This window comes from Danio rerio, chromosome 2, assembly GCF_052040795.2.
Source record: "Danio rerio strain M-AB ecotype USA chromosome 2, GRCz13ab, whole genome shotgun sequence".
NCBI classification, from domain to species: Eukaryota; Metazoa; Chordata; class Actinopteri; order Cypriniformes; family Danionidae; genus Danio; species Danio rerio.
Genome location: NC_141022.1, coordinates 57,987,501 through 58,014,494, shown reverse-complemented (window position 1 = coordinate 58,014,494; position 26,994 = coordinate 57,987,501). Strand labels below are relative to the sequence as shown.

General features: G+C 36.1%; 1 protein-coding gene and 1 long non-coding RNA gene across 9 annotated transcripts in view; one reads left to right on the top strand and one right to left on the bottom strand.

Moving 5' to 3' along the window:
• Window positions 1-26,994, top strand: part of LOC147846549 (uncharacterized) — a 1,651,758-nt gene that overhangs the window by 186,027 nt on the left and 1,438,737 nt on the right. The gene's annotated exons all lie outside the window — the stretch shown is intronic.
• The window catches only part of mtcl1 (microtubule crosslinking factor 1), a 133,700-nt gene that overhangs the window by 58,079 nt on the left and 48,627 nt on the right, over window positions 1-26,994 (bottom strand). For all 8 annotated transcript variants that reach the window (XM_087241412.1, XM_087241408.1, XM_087241409.1 and 5 more), the window contains exons 4-5: window positions 23,208-23,267; window positions 20,072-21,466 (exon numbers count right to left, since the gene is read on the bottom strand). In XM_087241412.1, coding sequence (XP_087097538.1) covers window positions 20,072-21,466; window positions 23,208-23,267 — 1,455 coding nt within the window. The remainder of the gene's footprint in view (window positions 1-20,071; window positions 21,467-23,207; window positions 23,268-26,994) is intronic.

Genomic DNA, 26,994 nt, shown 5'->3' with positions numbered 1-26,994 from the left:
ACAAGACGAAGAAGAGCGCAAAAAGAAAAACCAACTTAAAAATGATGGCGTAGGAGAGAGACGAGAAGAGGACGAGAATGAGGAGGAACAGGATTATGGGCTGAAACATCTGGGGATGAAATGAGGGACGAAGAGAGAGAAAGAGAGAGAGAAGAAAGAAGGGAAGGGGGAGAAAAGAATGCAAAACACTGGTTATGAAGCGCATGCGATGGGGATACATGAGTCTTACAACCAATAACCCAAAATGTGCAGTGACGATAAGATTCAAGTCTAACGGTGTCCTGACAAACCCAAGATTCAGTCAAAATCATCATTTCAACACAATTTCTAATGGATAATGAACTAATGCTGTCTTAAAACAAATTTATAATATGATATTCCTAATGAAATAATGACAATAATAATAATGCTAATAATAATTTAACATTGTATTAATAACAACAACAACAACAACACTAATAAAAATAATTATATTATATTATCAATAGTATTATTAAAATATAATTCTTATTATTATAAATATTATTATTCAATAATAATAATAATAATATTAATAGTTATATAATATATTTTAATGTCATTTTTAATCAATATTAATTGTACCATTAGCCAATATTTTAATAAGACAACATAACCAATTTCAATAACTAAAATATAACATGTAATTTTTGACATTAATGCATTTATAAATCATTGCACATATAAATCATTAATTTAATTGTTTATTTCATTAATAAAAATAATTGTTTTAAAATTCTGATAATAAAATAAAAACAAAAAAGTGAGATTACTAGCATTATTTGATTTTTAATGATATTTTACTTATTAAAATAAAAAAATGTAAAATAAAGATTATGTCATTACATATTACAACATAACCTTTATTTAAATAACTAATTATAAAAAAATTAACAAATTAATTAAAACTAATCTGAGTTAAATAAAGGAAATGTGTTTTAATATAAACAAAATAAATATCACCAGCTTATTAAAAATTTTAACTAAAACTGAAGACAAAATTATTAGTCCTTGTGTCAAATTTCAATCCTTTTTCAAATATTTCCCAAATGCTGTTGAACAGAACATGGACATTTTTCACAGTATTCCCTGTTATATATATTATCTTATATATTTATTCTTTCATTTTTCTTTTCGGCTTAGTCCCTTTATTAATCAGGGGTCGCCACAGCGGAATGATCCGCCAACTTATCCAGCATATGCTTTAAGCAGTGAATGCCCTTCCAGCTGCAGCCCATCACTAAACACACCCATACACACTCATTCACACACTCATTCACACACTCATTCACACACTCATTCACACACACACACACACACACACACACACACACACACACACACACACACACACACACACACACACACACACACACACACACACACACACACACACACACACACACACACACACACACACACACACACACACTCATTCACACACAGAGACCAGAGTACTGGGAGGAAACCCATGCCAACATGGGAAAAACATGCAAACTCCATAATCTACTGATAATACACTATTTATTTACAACTGATTATCTATGCAAACAGTTAAAGTCAGAATTATTAGTCCTCCTGCAAACATTTTTTCCACAATTTCTGTTCAACAGAAAGAAGATTTTTTCAGCATATTTCTAAACATTATATTATTAATAATAAATAACATCATTTTAATAACTAATTTCTAATAACTGATTTATTTTATCTTTGCCATGATGACAGTAAATAATAATTGACAAGATATTTTTCAAGACACTAGTATTCATCTTAAAGTAACATTTAAAGGCTTAACTAGGTTAATTAGGTTAGAAATAGGGTTTTAGGGAAGTCATTGTATAACAGTGGTCTGTTCTGTAGACCAGGGGTGCCTGAACTTTTTTTTATGAAAACCAAACTTAATTGAGGGCCATGAGCCGAAGGTAAATAACCCAAAACGCAGTGTAAATAAATGCACGGTTCCAAACTATTTATTCAGGTTGTCTCAACACCAATGGATTAATCATAAAATAATAAGTTGTTCCAAAAAAAACTTTAAAACATTGTTATGTTAAAATAGTGTTATTACATTAAACTTGCTATGGGTAATTTCTTAATTTATTTCATATGATTATTAAACAGATTTAATCATATTAAATAGTGCAATATATATATATATATATATATATATATATATATATATATATATATATATATATATATATATATATATATATATATATATATATACATTATATTACATTTTATAATGAATTAATTACAATAAAAACTCAATTCCTTCTTCACACAATAAAGATCAATGAAGAAAATACACTATTAAAGCTGTGCATGCCTCTGCTGATGTTTTCTACAATAGAGATCAATGACAAAAATACACTATTAAAGCTGCGCATGCCTCTGCTGATGTTTTCTGCATTGTCTTTTACCCATCAGTGACAGTGTATTTTTAAAATCTGATTCATTTACAACATTTAGTTGAATCATTTCAATTCACTTTGCTGTTTTGTAGCTCAACAATAAAACAAACTACCAAAAAAACTACCTCCCTTCTAAGACTGGATGGACAAATTAAAGGTTACCAAGGGCCAACTTTGGCCCCCAGGCCCTAGTTTGGGCATCTCTGCTGTAGACAACCGAAAATAAATATTGCTTAAGGGGGCTAATAATATTGACCTTAAAATGACTTTAAAACAATTAAAAACTGCTTTTACTCTAGCCTAAATAAAACAAATCAGACTTTCTCCAGAAGAAAAAATATCATAGGAAATACTGTGAAAAATTCCTTGCTCTGTTAAACATCATTTGGGAAATATTTGAAGACAACACAGGTAAGCTTTGTATTATACTACTGTATATATGCTTCTTGCCAACAATAATAATGCTAAAAGCTTTTTGGCAGCTCTACGGTGGGATGTTGACGGGGTCTTGGGTTTGGCAGTGAAGCTCAGTCATGCAATAAAGCAGCCAATAAGAAGCTTTAAAGAAATAAACACCAGCTCTGTTTTCATCAAAGCCTTCACACATGAGAGATGAACAGGCCGTGACTTTTCATGCTGGATGAACAGTGTTTTAAGTGACCCAAAGCAGAAAAAGATTAACCAGTGATGGCCTCCACCAATAAACATGAGCCAATCCAATAGGAAAATGCTTTAAATCAGGCGCAGTCAATGATAAAATATTCCCTTGATCTAAATCTTAATTATCCGACCCATTGATTATAAAAACAGGTTATTTGTAGACTCATGATGCCATAAAGCAGCGTCAAAGCATAAAGCAGAAATAAAAGAAGCTATAAGCAAATCTATGGCAGGTAGCTTTCTCAGATTATTTAGCAGCATATATACATATATATATATATATATATATATATATATATATATATATATATATATATATATATATATATATATATATACATATATATATATATATATATATATACATATATATATATATATATATATATATACATATATATATATATATATATATATATATATATATATATATATATATATATATATATATATATATATATATATATATATACATACATATATATACATATATATATATATATATACATATATACATATATATATATATATATATATATATACATACACATATATATATATATATATATATATATATATATACATATATATACATACATACACACATATATATATATATATATATATATATATATATATATATATATATATACATATATATACATATATATATATATATATATATATATATATATACATATATATATATACATATATATATATATATATATATATATACATATATATATATATACATATATATATATATATATATATACATATATATATACATATATATATATATACATATATATATATATATATATATATATATATATATATATACATATACATATATATATATATATATATAAATATATATATATATATATATATATATATATATATATATATATATATATATATATATATATATATATATATATATATATATATATATATATACATACAGGGCTTTATGTTAACTTTTTTAATCACCGGCCACTGTGGCTAGTAGTTTTCCAATGTTACTAGCCACTCTGCATTTTCACTAGCCACAATTTTTTTGTTGGGAAAATATATTTTATATGCATAAATTTGACGTTGACATGCTAAAATTGCTTGATTTAAATTTTGTGTTATGTCCACATGCGTCCTCATTCATTTCACTTTTTGTGTGCCGAGTATGGGTTTGCTCAATAAGCATAAGCAAAGGAGTCATGGATTCATAGTGTTACATTGCAATTAGTTTTTATTTCACATGACTTTTTTTAGAGCTCAAAAACAACGATTTACCAAATTTATCTCTATAACCACACTAAACAATAATTATTTCTTAGCCACAAATGTTTTAATGTGTCAAAACAAGCAAGATATAGCTGTATACTATACTTTTTATTTAACAAATCATTTCTTAAAAAAAGAACGAAAAGCAATTGACTTTTAAAAAATAACTATTGTCATGTATCAAAAATATGCTTGGTAATCTGTCCTGGCTAAAGATCTCTCGGATCACCAGTTAACTGCACATAAATGGAGAGTTCATCTCCCATTAAAGCAATGTTGTAAAAAAAGATAATTAAACCATTATAACAAAACTGAAAGCAAAGAAAACCGTAAGCAAATGAAAGCAGGTGAAACATACCGTGTGTGATAATGAAAGGATGATCACATGCTCACGGTTAACTTTTTAGGCAATTTAATAATCTGTTCAAAGTGAAAGCAACTGGTGCTGCTTAAAAAAAAACAAGTTTTGAGCTCTTAAAAGCATCAGGACTGTGGGTGCATGTTCATCACTTTTTGTCTAGTTTATTTGAAAGAGAACCGATGACAGTTGCGTTTCCAGAACCTGTTCCAGACACGGTTGCTTCACGATTCGGTAGCGCGCACGTGTTAAGCAGTCGCGCGCACACGTTTTAAAGGGCCATGAAACCCCCTCGTTTCAGCAGGGTGTTTTCACACCTCCACTTTGGAAAAAGTCAGAAAAGTGGGCGTGTCCAGCTCTGTTTAGGGGGGGATGTCGGAGGAACTAAAGTGGGATGGTGTGGGAGTGTCTATTTGTGCACGCGCGAGTTTCAGAGTCAAAATACACACCCACAGCGGACAATGTGACTGTGTTTACATGGACATCTGTAGTCGAATTATTTGCCAAATTATTAAAAGTTGGACTTTAACTGCAGTTTGGCTCTTTCATTCAGGGAATTCATTCATGCCTCTCGCGACAAACGAGATATTTGATTCAAGGAACTGCTGCAAGCGTGTATTTTTCATGCAATGTTTGATACCGCACGGCGAATGAGAGAAAAAATTCAGCATTTCCCGGAAACTTAGATGCACACGGCAGGTAGCATCAGAAAGCCGCGTGTGTTATTCCGGTCACAAAATGCGGTGCTAACATTTCTGCACTCAGTGCAATAGTAACTTAATTCGATACGAACAAACTGAATAAACAAAGAGCACTGGTCGCTCACTTACCAAATCTGTAGAGACAGGACAATCACCAGCAACTAGAGCCGCGTCTTTATGGAGAGAATACTACAAGCGAATTCAGATTTCAGCGTTTGCAGATGAGAACAGCTCTCAGGTAAACAATAATCCTCCTTAGACACGTAAGTTATTGTTGTCGAGCGTCGCGTACACTGTTAATCCACACGTGAGACTGAGCTCTCACAGAGAGAAAATGAAAACGAAACTTAACGGCAGCAAACTATAAAAGCAATACTTCACGCTGACACAACGTGGCGTCTTTGTGGCGTAAACACGGTGACACTAATGAATATTAATGAAGTTCCACAATAGAGCGCGCTGATTGGTTTGAACCAAGCCTTACTCATGCATTTATGCATCACACTGTAAGACGTAATAAGACACACTCTGGCACAGACGTCCAGTCTGCAGGCTGGAATACACGCTATTATGTCATGGCTGTGACGCAGCTTCAAAAATTTGTTTCAAACAGGAAGTACAAATTTGCTTGAAATAACACAAAAACAACCAATTTACACTTTTTAGTAAAATATAGGTGTCCTAATAGTGTTTTTAGCAGTGTGGGACACATATACGACTGTCAACAGCTCAAAAAATGTGTTTTGGTCGCGCGCATCACATCAGCTGTTAGCGCGAGTGACGATCATTCTCTCATTCGGTATTCACTAGCTTTCTTCTGCTCGCGTGATTACAATTATTTACATTCTCGATTCTAAGATCACATTTGCACGCATATTGGGTCATCCTTATATTGTCGAACTCTGCTTTTAGGAAAACTACAATTTAAAAATTATTTTCAACCAGCCAAAGTGGCTAGTGGGATTGTCTGTCTAAACCGCCAAAGCTGAAATCTACCTGCATTTGGCGGGTGTAAATGTAAAGACATGTATGTATATATATATATATATATATATATATATATATATATATATATATATATATATATATATATATATATATATACATAATTTCATATACTGTAGGATTAATTCTGAGAATCATCAACCACATTAAACACATTTAATATATTGACCTCAAACCACGTACGACCAGGCACAGCCATTGGACTCTTTAGTTCGAGGTTTACATTCTCAAAGGCTGTGTCTGATATTGCAGATTACTAAATGACTCATTAGATTTACTCAGTTTCTTTTTAAGGTAAGCGGTTGCAAACAATTTAAACGGGCTGAGTTTAAAAAAAAAACAAATGAAGTTGAACATTACTAAACTTAATTTGTTTGTTCAGATTCAGCCCATATACATAGTTTGCAACCACTTACCTTAAAAAACTGTTGAGTAAATCCAATGATTTTTTTCAGTACTACATTTGAATTTGAATTAACTACACAAATATTCAACCCAGGCTCTTTTTGAAAACATAGTCCCGTGGACATATCTTAAGAATGCGAAATACGTCCCGGGAGGTATGTATTATTCACCCGGGGCACATTCTGAAAACGTAGTCCCTGCACGGACGTTTCTGGAGACCGCGAAATACGTCCCTGGAGGTACGTATTTGTGCAGGTTTTGTTTTCAGGAATCCGAGAGAGGCTGCTGTGCGCGCTTTTTCGCATCTTGAACATCTCTCGCGAGCGCCGTTCTCGCGTAAACCCACAAGAGGATGCTGTTGAACAACCGTCCGTTCGACTAGCTGAATGATTGACTGGGCGGCCGGCCAATCAGCCGACCCACCCTCCTCATCCTTCCCTTAACCCAAGCAGTTTTATCGATTGACCCACCTGCCGGCTTACTTCCCTAAATCCAAGCAACAATTTACAAAAAAAAAAAAAAAGCCATCCAGAAAAAGAAAAGCCTTCATCTGATGTTTACCACGTTTTCTGATTTTATCACATTCTCACCCTGTTATGAACTTGTTAACTTATTCGGATTGTTATTCGGATTCTGTTTTTGTCTTACCTGAAACCGCTCTTCACCGGACTCGAATCCGGTCATCCTCATGGTCAACACTCCTCTCTGCGTCTCAAGTCCGCCGACGGACAAGATGAGCTAACCGGACAAACTGGTTGCCGCAGGAAAGCCCTCAACATGGAGGTAACCGGTCAGCCGGCAAGCGCGAAAGGGAACGGCGTCACATCACCCCGTAGTGTTCGCTTAAAAAATACGAACCTCTGGCAACATAATTCTCGGTCTCCAAAAACAGTTGGTATTTTTGCAGTTTTTTGTTTGCGCGAATCCGCGAAAGGCCACTGTGTGCACTTTTTTCGCATCTCAAATGTCTCTCGTGAGTGACGCTTGTGCCCGCGCTGTTCTCGCGTAAACCCACCAGAGGCTGCTGTCGACTGACTGAATGACTGTATGATTGACTGGGCGACTGGCCAATCGACCATCCCCTCCTTACCTAAACCCAACAATTTTACCGATTGACCCGCTCGCCCGCTTAATTCCCAAAACCCAACTGACGGTTTACAAAAGCCGTCCTGCCAAAGAAAAGCCCTCATCTGATTTTTACCCCGTTTTGAGATTTTTACACATTCTCACTCTGTTATTCACTCGTGTGTTTTATTTTTTGGTTCTGTTTTTGTCTTGCCTGGTTTCTGGAACCGCTCTTTCCCGGACTCGACCCCAGTCGTCATCGTGGTCAACTCCTCTCTCAAGTCACAGTGGAATGAACCGCCAGCTATTCTGACATATGTTTTACACAGCGGATGTCCTTCCGGCCGCAACCCACTACTGGGAAACACCCATACACTCTAACATTCACACAAACACACACTTATACACTACGGCCAAACCAAAAGTTCAAACCATTGAATTTTTAAAAATGTTTTAAATGAGTAACGATGTAACAAAGCCTCGTTTACTGAAATTGGTAATTTAATAGCGCTCAAAACCACTGATTCGAAACAAAAGCTTCATAAAAGCTCTCATTCTCATTCACTTCCATTCCTTTTTAGACATTTAAAACTATTATGTTTAGAAATGTGTTTAAAAAAATCTTCTCTTTGTCAAACAGAAATCTGGGAAAAAAATAAATTGGGGGGCTAATAATTTAGGGGGGCTAACAATTCTGACTACAACTGTATATATAATATATATATGAATTAATCTAGATTAAAATGGCTCATTAGAATTCTGCCAAAGGCATTCAGAATATGTGTGGTAAATAATAAGTCTTCTTTGAGATCAGGTTTCTCAAGCCAGGTGGCACATTTGACAGGGGCTCGTCTCCCGTTTCTAAAATGCATCACAAACTGCCTGAGAAACTGTTCTACTATGATAATTGGTGATGAAAATAAATGATGTTCAATAAGATGTACTTGTGTTTACTAACTGTTTATTCAGTTAAACATCATTTTTGAACTGTAGGCCTACATAAGCTCAAAACAGGGATTTTTGCTCATCTTAATGCGACTAAAGTCATAACTGAACTAAACAGAAACGCAATCAAGACATGTGGATTATGCAGATATTAGTGGTATAATTAAAGTAAACGCCGCAATCAAACTATTACTGTCATGTAGGAGTTTTCACCATATTTTGCAACAAGATCCACACATGTGACTGTCAGTAAAGGGCCGCACACACACACGCACACACACACACACACACACACACACACATCGCAAAATGCACAAGTTTTTTTTTTTCTTTCTTTCAGCGTTTTTTAATTCCATAACACTCTCACCAGTCCTTACTTCTTATTTGTGTCTAATACCCCAGTTTGTCACGGAGCATGAATGAGATGTTCATGAGTTAAAGTGAAACTGCCGAACTGCAGTTTAAGTCAGGCATCCTGCTGATTTGATTCAAGAGTGAAAGTCATCATAGCTTGCGTAGAATAGACCCAGATCCCAACCCAACTTTGAGAAAAGATTAATGCAGATTTTTTAATCGCGTGATAATAGTCTCGCATTAACCCACCTCTTATAAATATATATATATATATATATATACACACACACACACACACACACACACACACACACACACACACACACACACACACACACACACACACACACTGTTTATATATATATATATATATATATATATATATATATATATATATATATATATATATATATATATATATATATATATATACAGGGCTCGAAATTAACCTTTTTGCTTGGTGGCACCGGTGCTCCTAACTTAAAAAATTTAGCCGCATCAGCCAAAATTTAGTCGCACCCACCAATTATGAGCACCGTTACAAGTTTTATACAAACATATTGATTGTATTTGAAATTAACACTAATCAAACTAACAAGCAAAAAAAATCGTATATAACGTTATATGCAAGCGTGAGGAAAATATGTCTCAACAAAATCCCGTTATCACAAGAAAATAGATTTTTATAACATAACTGAGTGACCAAAGCATACACGGAGCGCTCACCGGCCCTGCACGCACTGCTTGAATTAACGTGTTAACGGTATAACTAGTAAGATGTGTCATTATTTGCAACTGTAGATGCCATGGTTTCTAAAACAAAATCGGTCAAGTGTTATGTTATCTTCATTCTCATCTTCAGCGCTTTACAATTTTTCGCGGTAGTAGCTCTCTGTCATCCGAAGCCAGAAGGCACTGAGTGATTGACAGCTGATATTAACCAATCATTCGCGTTCAGTGCTAGAGCAGTGGTGGGCCAATAAGAAGAGCGCGAAGGCGGGGCAAGCATTACGGACTTGGATTTGTTTACTGCAGCAAGTTGACATGACAAATGTTTTAAACCATTTCCTAGCGCTGATTTCGCGTTTCAAGTTCAGACAAAAAGCTTAGAGATGCATTCTGCGTGAATGTCTCCAGAATCCGCGCATGTGCTGAACATTTTGCAGTAAAAAGTGGTCGCACACTACAATTTTAAACACTCGCAGAAATGCTACCAAATATATTTCAAGGTCGCATAGATAAAAATTCGGGCGCATATGCGACCAAAATGGTCGCAATTTCGAGCCCTGATATAGATATATATATATATATATATATATATATATATATATATATATATATATATATATATATATATATATATGTATATATATATATGTGTATACACACAAAACACACACACACACACACTCATGGCTAGCAAGTAGTCCTCATTTTACTCATTTTTTTCTCATTTTAATGTTGGACTGCACTTCCATGACACCAAAACAGCAGCACACATGTAAAGCCATGCTGGAAATACTCCTATCGCCAGGACAAGTGGATTGTAGGAATGAGGGGGGAGGCAGGTACAAACGCAGGTGGTTATGAGTAGAATTGAGGATGCTCATATTAAAAAAAATAATGTAGTGAATTATAGTAAATACTACAGTGTTTCGGAACCATACTATATTGAAGTTCTTAAGTTAACCTGTTGTAGTAAATTCTATAGTTGCTATACTAACACAACTATTGTAATATAAACACTGGACCCATACTGCTTTATTACACTCATTCATTCATTTTCCTTCGGCTTAGTGAGTCCCTTTATTCATCAGCGGTCGCCACAGCGGAATGAACCGCCAACTTATCCACCATATGTTTTACACAGCGAATGCCCTTTCAGCTGCAACCCAGTACTAGGAAACACTCATACACTATGGCCAATTTAGTTTATTCAATTCACCTATAGCGCATGTGTTTGGACTGTGGAGGACACAGGAGCACCTGGAGGAAAACCACACCAACACTGGGAGAACACGCAAACTCCACACAGAAATGCCAACTGGCCCAGTCGAGACTCAAACCAGCGACCTTCTTGCTTTAAGGTGACAGAGCAAACCACAGAGCCACTGTGTCGCCCTGCTATATTATACTCATTCACATATATATATATATATATATATATATATATATATATATATATATATATATATATATATATATATATATATATATATATATATATATATATATGTAAAACAGTTTTGTCCGGTTTTTCAATCTGATTGGCTGATAGCCGTGCAATGTTCTGCCAGTAACAGCCTTAAGAGAAAACAGCGTGATTTCAAACTACAGCTGATTAAATTACTATTAAACAGGTAAATGACTTTCTAAGTTGATTTTTCTCTTTTGTATGTTTGTGTGCTGTATGTATACAGTGATATCCCCCCATTCCAACAGAGAAATACTGGGAAATCTCTGTAGACTGATGGCATTTCATGCAGTTCAGACTTATAATCCTAAAATGTGAGCAAAATCAGCTGTTTTGTCATCACTTTAGACATTACGCTATAGAGTCATTCCACTTTAGACATTACGCTATAGAGTCATTACTTCGACTAGCTCTAAAGTGACGTTGGTGAATTAGTAACGACTTCTGCTGTTTTGACGTCAGCTGCAGATGTGAATGAACGGCGGAAGAAAGTAGTTCCTTGTACAAAAGGGTTTTTTAGACCCTCCATGTTTGATTTTCTTTTTTATATACATGATTATGACGTCAAACTGCTCTATAAATGCAATATTACATGAGTAGCAGTGTGTTGTAGCTGTATATCAGCACTGGTAGGAGACAAAGGCACTGCACATGACAAACGACAAGCGACAGACCGGAAGTCATTCATTTCCAATGGAGAGCAGTACGGGAGCTGCGTGGAGTTCCGATCATCTCCGTATGTGGAAAATTCGGATCCGAACTGAGCTGCGGATTCGTTGAAATATTTGAACTCCTGCGACTAGACCGTATGCGACCTGCAGACCGGATATGATGTATTCCAGTTTTGTCCATGCAGATCCGTGCGCGCGAGATGAGAAATAGGAGTTTATTTGGTTATTTTTTTATCTAAAAAGTCTATATTAAAAAAAAAACTTTTCTGTAAGTAAGAAAGTAATAAAAATATATATTTTTAATGTTTTCTCCACATGTTTCCCTCCAATATTTTAGCGGTCTATGAGTTTCTAGTATTAATTCATTCATTAAACCATGTAAACGCACAGAGAATAAAGGCTCTTGCTTTTGCACTCCTTTATTTCGGACATTTCGGACTTTATTTCTCCCCCACGGTGCACGTCAACACTGAAAATACTGTGCGGCTGCCACAAGGGGGTGTATTCCGACAGTCGTGTTCAAATGTCGTGTGCAGTGAAAAGGCGGCTTTACACTAGTCCCCATATCTAGCCACATCGCACTGCTACTCGTGTGATATTGCTCATATATCGTATAATACACTTCACTATAGTATGGTTTAAAAACACTATAGTATTTACTATAAATCCCTATAGCAGTTTTGCATATGAGTGGTTGTTCACTGCAAGGAAAGATGAGGGAAGGGCATCTTAATTGAGCTGGATGGAGCTCGGGCATGTTTGGGTAAAGGAAATGTGCAGTGCATTGTGGGATATGTAGTATTCCACGCCATGTGCCCTATTAATTACTGCACATTTTGGCAAACTGTACATTGTAGCACAGTTATCAGGGAAGCCCATGCAGAACATTCATGTATATAATGCACACTGCAAAAGTAGCATCAGTAGTTTTAATGCTGGGGAACATTGTGTAAGCAGACCGGTTCAATGCCTGCGTTTATGCCAAAGGTTATGTAGAGGTTATTCATTTCACCGCTTTAGTGTCTCCTGCTGTGTCATTAATCTCAGAGCGTGTCTATCAGAATGTAACTGTACTCACAACACTCCTATTAATCTTGCGCATGGATTGTTTTTTCACACATAACTTAGAACAAATGATTATAAATATCACTGGTGTCAGACAAGACAACTGCATAGCCAGCTTTGCAAGTCAATACTCTCGTCTGCTGATCCCTCTATGTGTAAATCTCTCTACTTTATCTCTTAAATAGCTGTTTTCGTCTCTGGTTTGGTGGGTTTCATCATTGATAAGATAACAGAGAGAGCTTAGTCATGATTTCGCATGGGTGTCTGCAGTCGTAGCTCTGATGAAAACAGTTTGTAGAGTTACCTGCAAATATTTGATACTTTTCTTTCGTCTACGTTCAATGAAATGAACTCTGAGCTATATGGTTAAAGCAAAAGTTTTGTCGTCATTTATGGACCCTCATGTTGTTCCAAACCTGCATTTTATGTTGATCATTTTTTTTTTATACTAAGAATCTTTTATTCAAATAATGTCCATATTATGAAAGTTAATGCAACCCAAAGTATTCAAGCTTTAATACATTGACAATAGTATATCTCAATGTACAGTTTAAGTCGGAATTATTAGCCCCCCTGAATTATTAGACCGCTTGTTTATTTTTTCCCCAACTTCTGTTAAACGAAGAGAAGATTTTTACAACACGTTTCTAAACATAATAGTTTTAATAACTTATCTCAAATAATGGACTTATTTTATCTTTGCCGTGATAACAGTAAATAATATTTGACTAGATATTTTTGAAGACACTTCTATACAGCTTAAAGTGACATTTAAAGGCTTAACTAGGTTAATTAGGTAAACTAGGCAGGTTAGGGTAATTAGGCAACTTATTGTATAACAGTGGATTATTCAGTAGGCTCTCGAGAAAAAATATTGCTTAAGGGGGCTAATAATTTTGACCTTATGATGGTTTTTAAAAAATTTAAAACTGCTTTTATTCTAGCCGAAATAAAACAAATGAGACTTTCTCCAGAAGAAAAAATATTATCAGACATACTGTGAAAATTTCCTCGCTCTGTCAAACATCATTTGGAAAATAATGTGAAAAGAGGAAAAACAATTCAAATGGGGCCTAATAATTCTGACTTCAACTGTATATAATCTGCTTTTTTATAATAATTCAATTACTTTGTTTTACCAACATCAAAAAAAAAACAAAAAAACACACACACCAGGTTGTTATTGGTAAATTCATGCAAACACATGCCTCGTCAAAAAGCATTTGGTTTGTGTTGTAAAGCAGTGGTCCCCAACCTTTTTATTACCGCGCACACACACATAACGTTATATGCAAAATTCCTTAATACTCTACTGATTTGCACTCTATAATACCTGTTTTATAACTTTAAACTATTAACAACCACCACTGCGCTATATTCTAGCGATCATTCTTCCTGCTCCGTGGTGGATTTTGGCATAGTCCATTTCATGTGAGATGGTGGGGGTGAGTGGAAGAAACCAAGTCGCGGGGGGAATATTTTCTACAGAAATAATTTATGATTTATGCTTTATGTGGCCCGGTACCAATTGTTCCATGGACCAGTTGGGTTGGGGACCACAGTTGTAAAGAACACAAATTGTAGATTTGTTTTCTTATTTCTAGTCCAAATATCTACAAATTCTTAAATCAAGAAGCATTTTCTAGACATGCAAAACATATTGTCTTGTTTTAAGAAATAATATGCCAAAAGTAAGGGAGTTTGTCCTTAAAGGGGCTGTCCAGAGTGTATTCTTAAGGCTTGGTTGTGTTTATAAGGTGCAAAGCAATGTTTGCTCAGGCTTCATTTGTAAAAAGAGTCACGTTATTTTTTCATATATCTTACTTTAATTATATACAGCTACTCTGCTAACATGAAAATCAGTCATATTTCCTAGTTCCTCCAAAAGCCTGTCCTCAAGCGGCTCAGATTGGTTGGCTTAAATAATGCTTTGATTCACGGATCGACTCCACGTCACTGGGAAAAGTGTCACGCCTCTACTAGCATGCGCTGTGCCTCTGCTGTGTAAATACTGTCAGTCTGTGTAACTGTTAGTTTTGTCAGTGTGAGCCTGAATCAGACAAAAAATGAAGAGGACACAGCTGAATCTCATGCCTACTATCAAAAACAAAAAAAGTCTGACAAGTGTCTTTCATATATATTCGGGTTATAAGCATGTTTAAGTAATATGAAATGTTCACATATCTTTTTTGAGTTTGTTATTTGAGATGCAGAACGTACGGAAAGCGGCTGCAGAGAGAGACACTGCAGATTGTCTGTGTTTAGAGCGGTTAGGAGAATAAATATGAACTTGTAGCTAAATTGTTAACAGTGCCAAACAGCGTTTCCTGTTGTTTACATCTTTGTTGACATCGTTTCTACAACAAATCGTTAATGCTAGAAACTATGCATGTAGCAGATAAATTTTAACAAATAAAAATACTTACAGGTTGTGGCTCACAATCCACAGCTTCATCTATTATAGTTGGACCTGCTCCTTCTTTGAGGAGTGTTTAGCCGAATCCAGCACTGAACTGAGTGAGATTCTGGAAGCTGTCCTTTGTCAAATGCTAGCTATATATTTTGTATAATTCTCTGGAACATAATTAATATTAAATTGTAAGCACTTCTGTCTTTGTGTCGTGTCCTTTGGAAGCCCAAATACAGAAAAAGAAGAAGCTCTGAGGAAATAGCATTTGGACACCATTATAGCTTTCTCTGCTATAACATAACAGCGCCTCTGGCCACGCCACTTCGTTGCGAGAGGTGAATGCCCGCAACCTGAAGGGTTTGTGATCTCATTGACCCGGATATATTTTTTGTAGTCCACAAACTTCGTTCACTGTAGGCTTTGCTAATCTAACTCTGTAAAAGCCTAGATCTCCCTTTGCATTGAACTTTGAGCATCTTACATTCAGAGATATTGTTGATGTTTACACAGCTACATTACACATTAACTAAAGTTTAAAATATGATATCGTAGTGGACCACCCCTTTAAAACAAGCAATAGTATCTTCTAATGGGGTAAACAGATTATTTTTTCCCCTTTTGACATGAAATTTGTTTGCTTACCCCATTGACAGATTATTTTGCTTGTTTTAAAGAAAAACTTGCTTACTTTTGGCATATTAGTTCATAAAACAAGACACTGAGGGCCTACTCACACAATGCTATCCGAACCATGCCCAGGCCAGTTTACCGGATCGTTTGAGAAGTGTGAGTGTGCTGAATCGGGCTCAGGCACGGTTCACTTGGCCGGCCCTGGAACTTGGGCTTTTGTGTGGTACGCTTGTGTGTGCGTGCAAAACGCGCCTAAGCTCGAAACTGAAAGCGAAACGTGACTTTTAAGGGACTGTTTCATATGGATTTATTAATCATTTGTACCGTTCAGTAGACGCAAACTGTCTTAGTTTATTAAAGACGCAAACCCCTCACTGCATGTCACCTGCACCTTCGGCAAACCTCCTAATTCCTGCAGCACCATGACTTTATGATTGTTTATGAGCATCAAAAGTGGCTGATCTGTTCGGCAAAATATTTGACTGCGTTTCACCGCATATCAAACGACTTAAACAATATAACTGAAGAAATCTCCAATATGCTGAGCGAAAGCGCTTACTGAACAGCGCAGCATCGATGTCGTAACCATGCCCAGGCCCGAGTGTAATGTGAGTGCCGGTCGTCGGGGGAGACGGGAGGGGGGATAAGCAAACTGTACATAGTGTGAGTACACCCTGAGGCACAATCCCAATTCTACCCCTTAGCCCTTTCCCTTACCCTTCATTTTGTGAGTTTACGTGAGTGGTTCGAACTGTCCCAATTCTCTTAGCTTGAAGGCATGTGGCTAAGGGGAAGGGCTAAATAGCCCTTGAAACTGAGATTTTGCAGGACCACACTCAAAACCAAGAGGTGCGAAAATTTCCCTAAATACACCAGCTACAATGGCAAAATGGCTGCACACGTGAGTCAGGAGATTTTAGTATGTTTTGGCATTATTAAGAATTTTTACAATAAAAAAGCATATGTTTTAATACTTTCATAACGGCGCTCGTGTTTTACCGTCATTCTTTAAAAAACAATTAAAAAAACTTGCAAAGTTTTGTTATCTATAATCCATAATACTAACTCCTGTATAGCAGTCCCACAACATACTTTCACATCTGTCACTCATTGATCCTCTCAGAAAAGTCTAGTGGCTGTAAATTACCTTTTTACAATGTCTGGTATAATGTTAATGTTGTTTTCGTGTGTTTACATAGATGAATATGGCCATGGTGTCAATACACAATACAGTTACGATATTATTGTCACATTATATTGTTATGATAATATGATATCATTGCCTTCAGTGATTTCCTACAGCAGTCGCCATTGTCTGATCTCATATGAAGTACGAGCTCGCGATGACATTTAATAAGATGTGCAGGTGTTTTAGTGCTGTTCCATTTCTTAGGGGTCATTCTGAAGCCCTTCCCCTTCACACTCTGTTTCAAGGGCCAAAGGGGAGGGGTGCAAACATAGAATTGGGATTGGGCCTATGTTTTTGCTTGTCTAGAAAATGCTTTTTGGTTTAAGAATTTTTAGATATTTGGACTAAAAATAAGACTAAAAATTAGTCTTACTTAATTTTGGACTAAAGATAAGTAAGAAAAGCATTTGGGTTGTTTCTTCAAGCTGTTCATCTTCTCATGGGCTCGAATTTATCATTATATTTTATAAAAAATCTCATTTTGATTCGTAAATTAGATTTATGCAACCCTTTCATGATATTGTTACACTTTTCAACATAAAAAAATGTCTTAGCAAAGATTAAGCTCTCATTTTGCAATTTATAAGTGTAAATAAATGTAAAACACACATTAATGACATTTAATTTATATAGATTTCTTTTACAAAATATAAAATTCTATTAATTTTTAAAATATGGAAAACTAAATATAAAAACCTCCATAACGTACCTTTAATACTATCAAATTATATGTGTAAATAAATGTAAAATACACATTAATAACATTTAATTTACAGGGATATCTTATATTATATATTCCATTAATTTTCATAATATGTAAAAACCCCAGCAGACCTCTCCATAACGTACCTTTATTACCGTCATTACTTTTGTTTTCCAAATAAAACAGAATAAAAACATGCGTATGAGTAAACCATGAAACAAGTTTCACACTATCCCTGAAAGTTTCTGGTAACACTTTTTATTTTGATGGTCTATTCAAGTATTAGTAAACTGTCTGCTTAATATCTGTTGATATGCTCCTTCAACAGACATTTAACTGACTATAAAAAACTTTGCAAGTACATGTCAACTTACACTAACCCTAACCCCAACCTAACAGTCTACACATAATCTATTGAGAATTAGTTGGCATGTAGATGCAATGTAACTTCAATAAAAAATAAAAAAAAAACATCAAAATAAAGCGTGACCAAGTTTCTTTTGCCTTTCATACAGTTGAAACCAGAAGTTCACATACACTGTATAAAAAGGCACATAACCATTTAAAAAAAAGGTCAGATGTTATTGTGACTAAAGTTTTTCTCTTTTAGGTGAGTTAGGATTAATAAAGTTGTTTCTGTTATGCTTAATAGCAGAATAATGAGAGATATTTTTGGAGAAATTGTTATAACTTTTCTTGAAAGGCAAGTTTACATACAATAAGATTATTCTGCCTCTGAAAAAGCTCAGATGATGGTGTCAAGGTTTTGGAAGTTTCTGATTGGCTAATTGACAACATTTGAGTTAATTGGAGGCACAACTGTAGAATAGTATTTAAGGAAAACCTCAAACACACTGCTTCCTTCTGTGACAACATGGGAAAATCATCAAGCCAGAATCACCAAAATAGCCAGATTACAATTTGCTAAATTACACTAGGAAAAAGAATAGTTTTTGCAGACATGTCTTGTGGTCTGATGGAACTAAGATTGAACTGTTTGGCCGTAATGATCAGTGTTACATTTGGAGGACAAAGAGGAAAGCTTACAAGCCTAGAAACACCATCCCAACTGTGAAGTATGGGGCCGGCAGCATCATGTTGTGGGGCTGTTTTGCTGCAGGAGGGACTGGTCCACTTCACAGCATAGATGGCATCATGAAGAAAGAACATTATGTAGAAATACTGAAGCAACATCAAGACATCAGCCAGGAAATTAAAACTTGGCCACAAATGGGTCTTCCAAACAGACCATGACCCTAAGCATACTGCCTAATTACTTAAAATGTATTTTAAGGACAACAGAGTGAATGTTTTGGAGTGGCCATCACAAAGCCCTGATCTCAATCCTATAGAAAAATTGTGGGCAGAGTTGAAAAAGCTTGTGCGAGCAAGACAGCCTACAAATCTGCCTCAGTTACACCAATTCTGTCAAGAGGAATGGGCCAAAATTCCTACAAACTATTGTGAGAAGCTTGTGGAAAGATACCCAAAACATTTGACCAAAGTTATACAGATTAAAAGCAAAGCTAAAAAAAAAAATGAAGGAAATGTATGTAAACTTTTGACTGTATAGAAATTAATTTTAAAAAAATTCAAAAAGAATTCTCTCTTTATACTGGCATTTAGCAAATGTAAATGATTTAGGTAATCCTAACTCACCTAAAGTAGTAAACGTTTAGTATGATCTACCATCAGACATTTAAAAAAAATGGTAATGTTCCTTTCTTAGAGTGTATGTAAACTATTTATATATCAAGTCGAAGAATCATGCCAGCCAAAATTATTTAGAAAGCCTCAATTGTGATGCATTCATGACTTTTTTATGGGGATTGACAGAATATGGCACATGAAGATGCAGAATCAATAACTGAGTGCATTCTCAAAAAGGGACTTTTAAATGGAGAAGCGGCAAAGGAAAAGAAAGGAAGTTGCCATGTCATGTGAACGCATATGATGCAAACACTGAATTAAGATGAAAAACATTAAACTCTTACCTGGAAGTCCGTCACTAGATCCCTTCCTAGGGTCCCGATTGGCGAATCCCTGGACATGGAGGTAACCGTAGAAAGGAAGCTGCTAGATTCTGTGAGGTTAGGCATCGGGGAAAGATCATCAACCCGATCCCGTAAACCATCCCCTAGATGCTCCACTTTATCCATGAATTGCTGGAGATCGGTCCGGAAAGTCCTCATGCGTGCATTAATGGAGTCCAGCACCTGAGAGTCTTGTTTAGATTCAGCAGAGTCTCCGTCGCCTCTAAATTCCACACCCTCCGCAAGAAGATCTCCTCCCAAAACAACCAGTCGACCTTCCCGGATAAGACTATCCGTATCCGTTATGAGCCGCTCTACTGTTTTCCCGAGCCTCTCAGCTTCCCTTCTGATATTATTAAACGCTTCCCGGTCTTCCCGTCTACGCTGAGCTAATTCGATTACTCCCAGTTCGCCTGAATCTGAAGGTTTTTCACCACTGGCGAATCCTGAAGTAGCCGTACGTTCAAATAAATCATCAGAATCGCTCTCTCCGCCAACAGGACCTTCACGTTTGGGATGGAGCAGCAATATCCTTGCTGTTTCATCTTCATCTGGTTCCCTTCGGCCAGCATCGCTGTCTACATCACTATCCCGCGGACTACCAGTACGCATTCCCAAGTGTGCGGCCAAATCACAGCGCTGCATATTAGAGATTAGCACCCGATTCTCATATTGAAGCTTCATTACTTTCCCGCTTAACTCATTGACTTGGAGTCTTGCGTTTTTTAGTTCATCCTGAAGTGTGCTGCTTGAAAAACCATTACCTGCGGTATTCACAATTTTGAGTCCTCCTTCAGCTCCTTCGGATTCCCGCTCGGATTGGTTGGGACCGAATTTGAAGCGGTTGAGCTCGGACGTTAGCTGTTTGTTGTGATCTTCGATCTCAGAAATGGAGCGCCGCAGGAGCTCAGCTTCTTCCTCCACAAACTGCAAATGTCTGCGCAGTTCACTCGCAGACTCAAGCGCATCGCCGCCAAACGGTGAGGTAGGGACGCTGGAGAAGGGTTCACGGCCAAAGCAATCCCTTTCATATTGACTACGCAAGTCTTCGTTTTCCGCTCTGAGACCGCGGTTTTCAACTTCCAGCTCCACAATCTTCCTCCCCAGGATGTTTGCTTCTTCTTCTACTAGTTTAAGTCGTAGTCGTAGCTCAGCTTCGCGTGTGGTGTGTGGGCCTCCGCCGGTCACCTCCGCTAAAGGCAAAGGGCTGTCCACGTCGCCGTACACTGATTTATACTTCTGCAATTCTTGTTCCAGTTCATCCTTCTCGCGGCCAAGTTTGGCCATCTTTTTACGCATGAGAGTCGATTCCTCCTTGGCAAACTGTAGCTGACAGCGCAGATCTGCACTGTCCTCCTGGAGAAAAAAGATTTGATTGAATCTAAAGGTGATATCAAGAATTTTAAAAATAGCCAAATACTATAATGTAATATATTGTGTTGTCCTGCAAGGTTTGTAATTTGCAACCCAGCCTGATTTGAAAAAATGTCCTTCAGCCTACAATTTTTGGCAAAAACTTAACATACTGTTTTGTTGTATGTTTCAGATGACAAATCCACTAGAGGGCGCTGTCTACATTTTTGCGAATCTGAAATACGTTACTTGGGGTATATTTTGTTAAATGTTTCCGATGCACGCTCTTTATGTTAAACTATACAATGCTTGTCTTACAGATCACCTAGACCAGGGGTGCTCAAACTTGTTTCTGGAGGGCCGGTGTACTGCAGAGTTTAGTTCCATTCCCAATTAGACACACCTGGACTAGCTAATCAACTAAGGCAGGTGTGATGGAGGAAGTTGGAGCTAAACTATGCAGGACGCCAGCCTTCCTGGACCGAGTTCGGGCACCCCTGACCTAGACCAACAAACCTAAACCTTTTCCAAAACCCAACCAATAGTGTTTTCAAAAAGCAACCCTAAGAGTTCACTGTGACCACATAGTATTACCTTGATTTAACATTGCATTTATATCATTTGTAAAAGTATGCCTCACCAGACTTAAACCTGAGCGCTCTGCACTCACACTATACGCTACCTGACAATAATCTTGTTGTGGATCCCAGTCGGAAGAGCAACAAATAATAACTTGACTTCTAGTTGATCATTAGAAAAAGTGTCAGAAGGAGGATTTGTCTGATGACTCATCTGTTGAACTGGATCCCAATCATCACAAATACTGCAGAAGACCTACTGGAACCCGCATGAACCCAAGATTCTCACTGAAATCAGTCAAGTTTGGTGAAGGAAAAATCATGGTTTGGGGTTACATTCAGTATGGGGGCGTGCGAGAGATCTGCAGAGTGGATGTCAACATCAACAGCCTGAGGTTTTAAGACATTTGTGCTGCCCATTACATTACAAACCACAGGAGAGGGCAAATTTTTCAGCAGGATAGCGCTCCTTCTCAGACTTCAGCCTCCACATCAAAGCTCCTGAAAGCAAAGAAGGTCAAGGTGCTCCAGGATTGGCCAGCCCAGTAACCAGAAATGAACATTATTGAGCATGTCTGGGGTAAGATGGAGGAGGAGGCATTGAAGATGAATCCAAAGAATCTTGATGAACAGTGGGAGTCCTGCAATAACTTTTTCTTTGCATTCCTAAGTCTAAGGAAAGGCAGGCCTTACTGTCCTAATTAAAGAATTAAAAATCAAGGCATGATCATATTTTATTGTTGTAAAATACACGTAATCTAGAGGCCTTTGCCTTTAACATAAGCCACTTCTAATACCAAATGATCAACTAGAAGTCAAGTTATTATTTGTTGTTCCTAAAACTTGGATAAGCGACAAGGCTGTTGTCAGGTAGTGTGCAAAGTGAGCTTTGGAGAAAACAGACTACACTAAAAAAGTTGTTTTGTGGTATTTATTTAGTGTTGTGCAAAGAAATGCATCAAACTAATGCTTTATTTATCAATAATATGTACATGTAAATATCATTAGTGTGAAAAGGATTGAAAGTTTATGTCGTCATACCGCCCCCTAGTGTTTATTTTACATAGAAACTGCAGTCAAACGTATGCTGAGGATTGTTTTACAAACATTTCACAAATTTTTAGGTTGAAGTTGGTCAATTGATCTGTGTGTTTATTTGTACACACCTGAGATAAAGGCTTCTTATCTTTGAAGGCTTCTCTACTGCCTCGCCTCCGCAGAGCAGTCTGAAACACAAAAAGATTGACATTAAAAAGAGGACAGAGAAATGTACATATTGTGTGTGTCAGCCACTTCTGAATCTTCATTTCAGTTGTGAGATCTGATAAAAAAAGGGGATTTTCAAAGCACTCCACAGGATCTTTAATCATCAGTAGCCCAATGACTGCTGACTTTTAGCAGTAATAGACAGCAAATCTGCTGAGAAATGAAGTTTTCAAGTGTGTTGTGTTAAAAAAGGTAAATAAATGCACAAAAACTATTATTATTTTATATTATATTATGCAAGAGGTACACAAATTAGGATCACAATGACTACTACTACTACAACAATGTCTACTACTACTGATACTACTACAACAACATCTACTACTACGGATACTGCTACAACAACGTCTACTACTACGACAACTACTACCACTGATACTACTACTACCACAATATCTACTACTACTGCAACGTCTACTACTACTAATACGGCTACAACAACATTGACTACTACTGATACTACTAGTACAACAACATCTACTATTACTGATACTACTACAACAACAACTACTACTACTGATACTACTACAAGAACATTTACTACTACTGATACTACTACTACAACGTCTACTACTACTGATACTATAACAACTACTACTACTAATACTACTACTATAACATCTACTACTATTGATCCTACAACTGCTACTACAATGACTACCACAACTGATACTGCTACAACATTTACTACTACTGATACTATAACAACTACTACTACTATTACAACAACGACTACTACTACTGATACTACTACAATATTTACTACTACAACAACAACAACGACTACTACTACTACTACAACAACTACTACAATAACAACATCTAATACTACTACTACAGATACTACTACTACAACAACTACTACTACTGATACTACTACTACAACAATGACTACTACTACTGCAACGTCTACTACTACGACATTGACTACTACTGATACTACTACTACAACAACTACTACTGATACTACTACTACAACAACAACTACTACTACTGGTACTACTATTACAACAATGACTACTACTACTACAACGTCTACTACTACAACTAATTTGACTACTACGACAGTGACTACTACTGATACTACTAGTACAACAACATCTACTATAACTTACACTACTACAACAACAACTAATACTATTACTGATACTACTGCAACGACAACTACTATGACAACTACTACTACTGATACCACTGCAAGAACAATTACTACTACTAATACTACTACAACGTCTACTAGTACTACAACGTCTACTACTACTGATACTACAACAACTGCTACTACTGATACTACTACTATAGCATGTACTACTATTGATCCTACAACTACTACTACTACAACGACTACCACAACTGATACTACTACAACATTTACTACTACTGATACTACAACAACTACTACTACTATTACAACAACGACTGCTGGTACTGATACTACAACAACATTTACTACCACAACAACAACAACGACTACTACAAAAACATCCTCTACTACTGACACTACTACCACAGCAACGACTCCTACAACTACTGATACTACTACAACTACTACTTATACTACAACAACATCTAATACTACTACTACTACTACTACAATGTCCACTACTACTGATACTACTACTATAACGACTACTACTATTACTACAACAACTACTATTACTACAACATCCACTACTATTGACACTATTACAACAATAACGACAACTACTACTACAACAACGACTACTACTACTGATACTACTACTACAACAATGACTACTACTATGAGAACTACTACTAATGATACTACTACTAATACTACTACTGCAACAATGACTACTACTACTACAACAACTACTACAGGTAATACTGATACTACAACAATGACTACTACTATGACAACTACTACTACTACTGATACTACTACAAAAACATTTACTACTTCTTATACTATTACAACAATGTCTACTACTACAACAACTACTAGTACTACTACAACATCCAATACTACTACTACAACAACGTCTACTACTACAACAATGACTACTACTACTGATACTACTACAGCAATGACTACTACTAAGACAACTACTACTGATACTACTACTACAACAATGACTACTACTATGACAACTACTATTACTAATGATACTACTACAAAAACATTTACTACTTCTTATACTACTACAACAATGTCTACTACTACAACAACTACTAGTACTACTACAACATCCAATACTACTACTACAACAATGACTACTACTACAATGTCTACTACTACTAATACGACTACTACAGCAACGACTACTACATCTGATACTACTACTACAACAACGTCTACTACTACAACAATGACTACTACCACTGATACTACTACTACAGCAATGACTACTACTAAGACAACTACTACTGATACTACTACTACAACAATGACTACTACTATGAGAACTACTACTAATGATACTACTACTAATACTACTACTGCAACAATGACTACTACTACTACAACAACTACTACAGGTAATACTGATACTACTACAATGACTACTACTACTGATACTACTACTACAACAATGACTACTACTAAGACAACTACTACTGATACTACTACTACAACAATGACTACTACTATGACAACTACTACTACTAATGATACTACTACAAAAACATTTACTACTTCTTATACTACTACAACAATGTCTACTACTACAACAACTACTAGTACTACTACAACATCCAATACTACTACTACAACAATGACTACTACTACAATGTCTACTACTACTACTAATACGACTACTACAGCAACGACTACTACATCTGATACTACTACTACAACAACGTCTACTACTACAACAATGACTACTACTACTGATACTACTACTACAGCAATGACTACTACTAAGACAACTACTACTGATACTACTACAAGAACATTTACTACTACTGATACTACTGTGTTCCCCAGTGCAGGGTTGCAGCTGGAAGGGCATCCGCTGCGTAAAACTGGAATAGTTGGCAGCTCATTCTGCAGTGAAATATAGACTAAGCTGATAGAAAATGAATGAATGATTAATAATATCTTCTAACTGATCATCTACTGTCATCAGTGCTAGACAAGCTAGTTAAAGTCAGTGCATTTATATGGTGTTTATGCTTACATACTGTAGTTTATAGCTGGTCATTTACATAGTTTATAGCCATGGCTGACCGCACATTAATCTCTCACTTCATTCCAAAGTTAAATTAGGTAAACTTTGCCCTCCTTCCTGCTGCTCTATCTTGAGTCCTAGACTGAATTGAAATAGCTGCTGCTGATGCCTGCTTTCGCCTGAATCATTTATGGCCAGACAGATGGAAAGTGTGAGATGGGAAGAAACTTTTTTCATCAACAGAGAGCAAGAAAAACCCAGATACAAAACATAGGAGGAGACGACGTGATGAGGTGATGTCATTTTCATGGGTGAGGCTGCAATATGGTTCCAATCCATGTTTTTTTCTTATTATGTTCAGACGTCCTGCTAATGTAGTCATCACTACTTGTTTGCCACACAAACATCAGTCATACAAGCAATACGGAAAAAAAACAATAGAGATTTTAAACCAAATATTTACATTTCCTAAACTATAATACTCACAATCAACTGGTTTAAAAGGTTTTAAAAGGATAGTTCACCCAACTACTCCAAGCTTACATTATCCTGCACA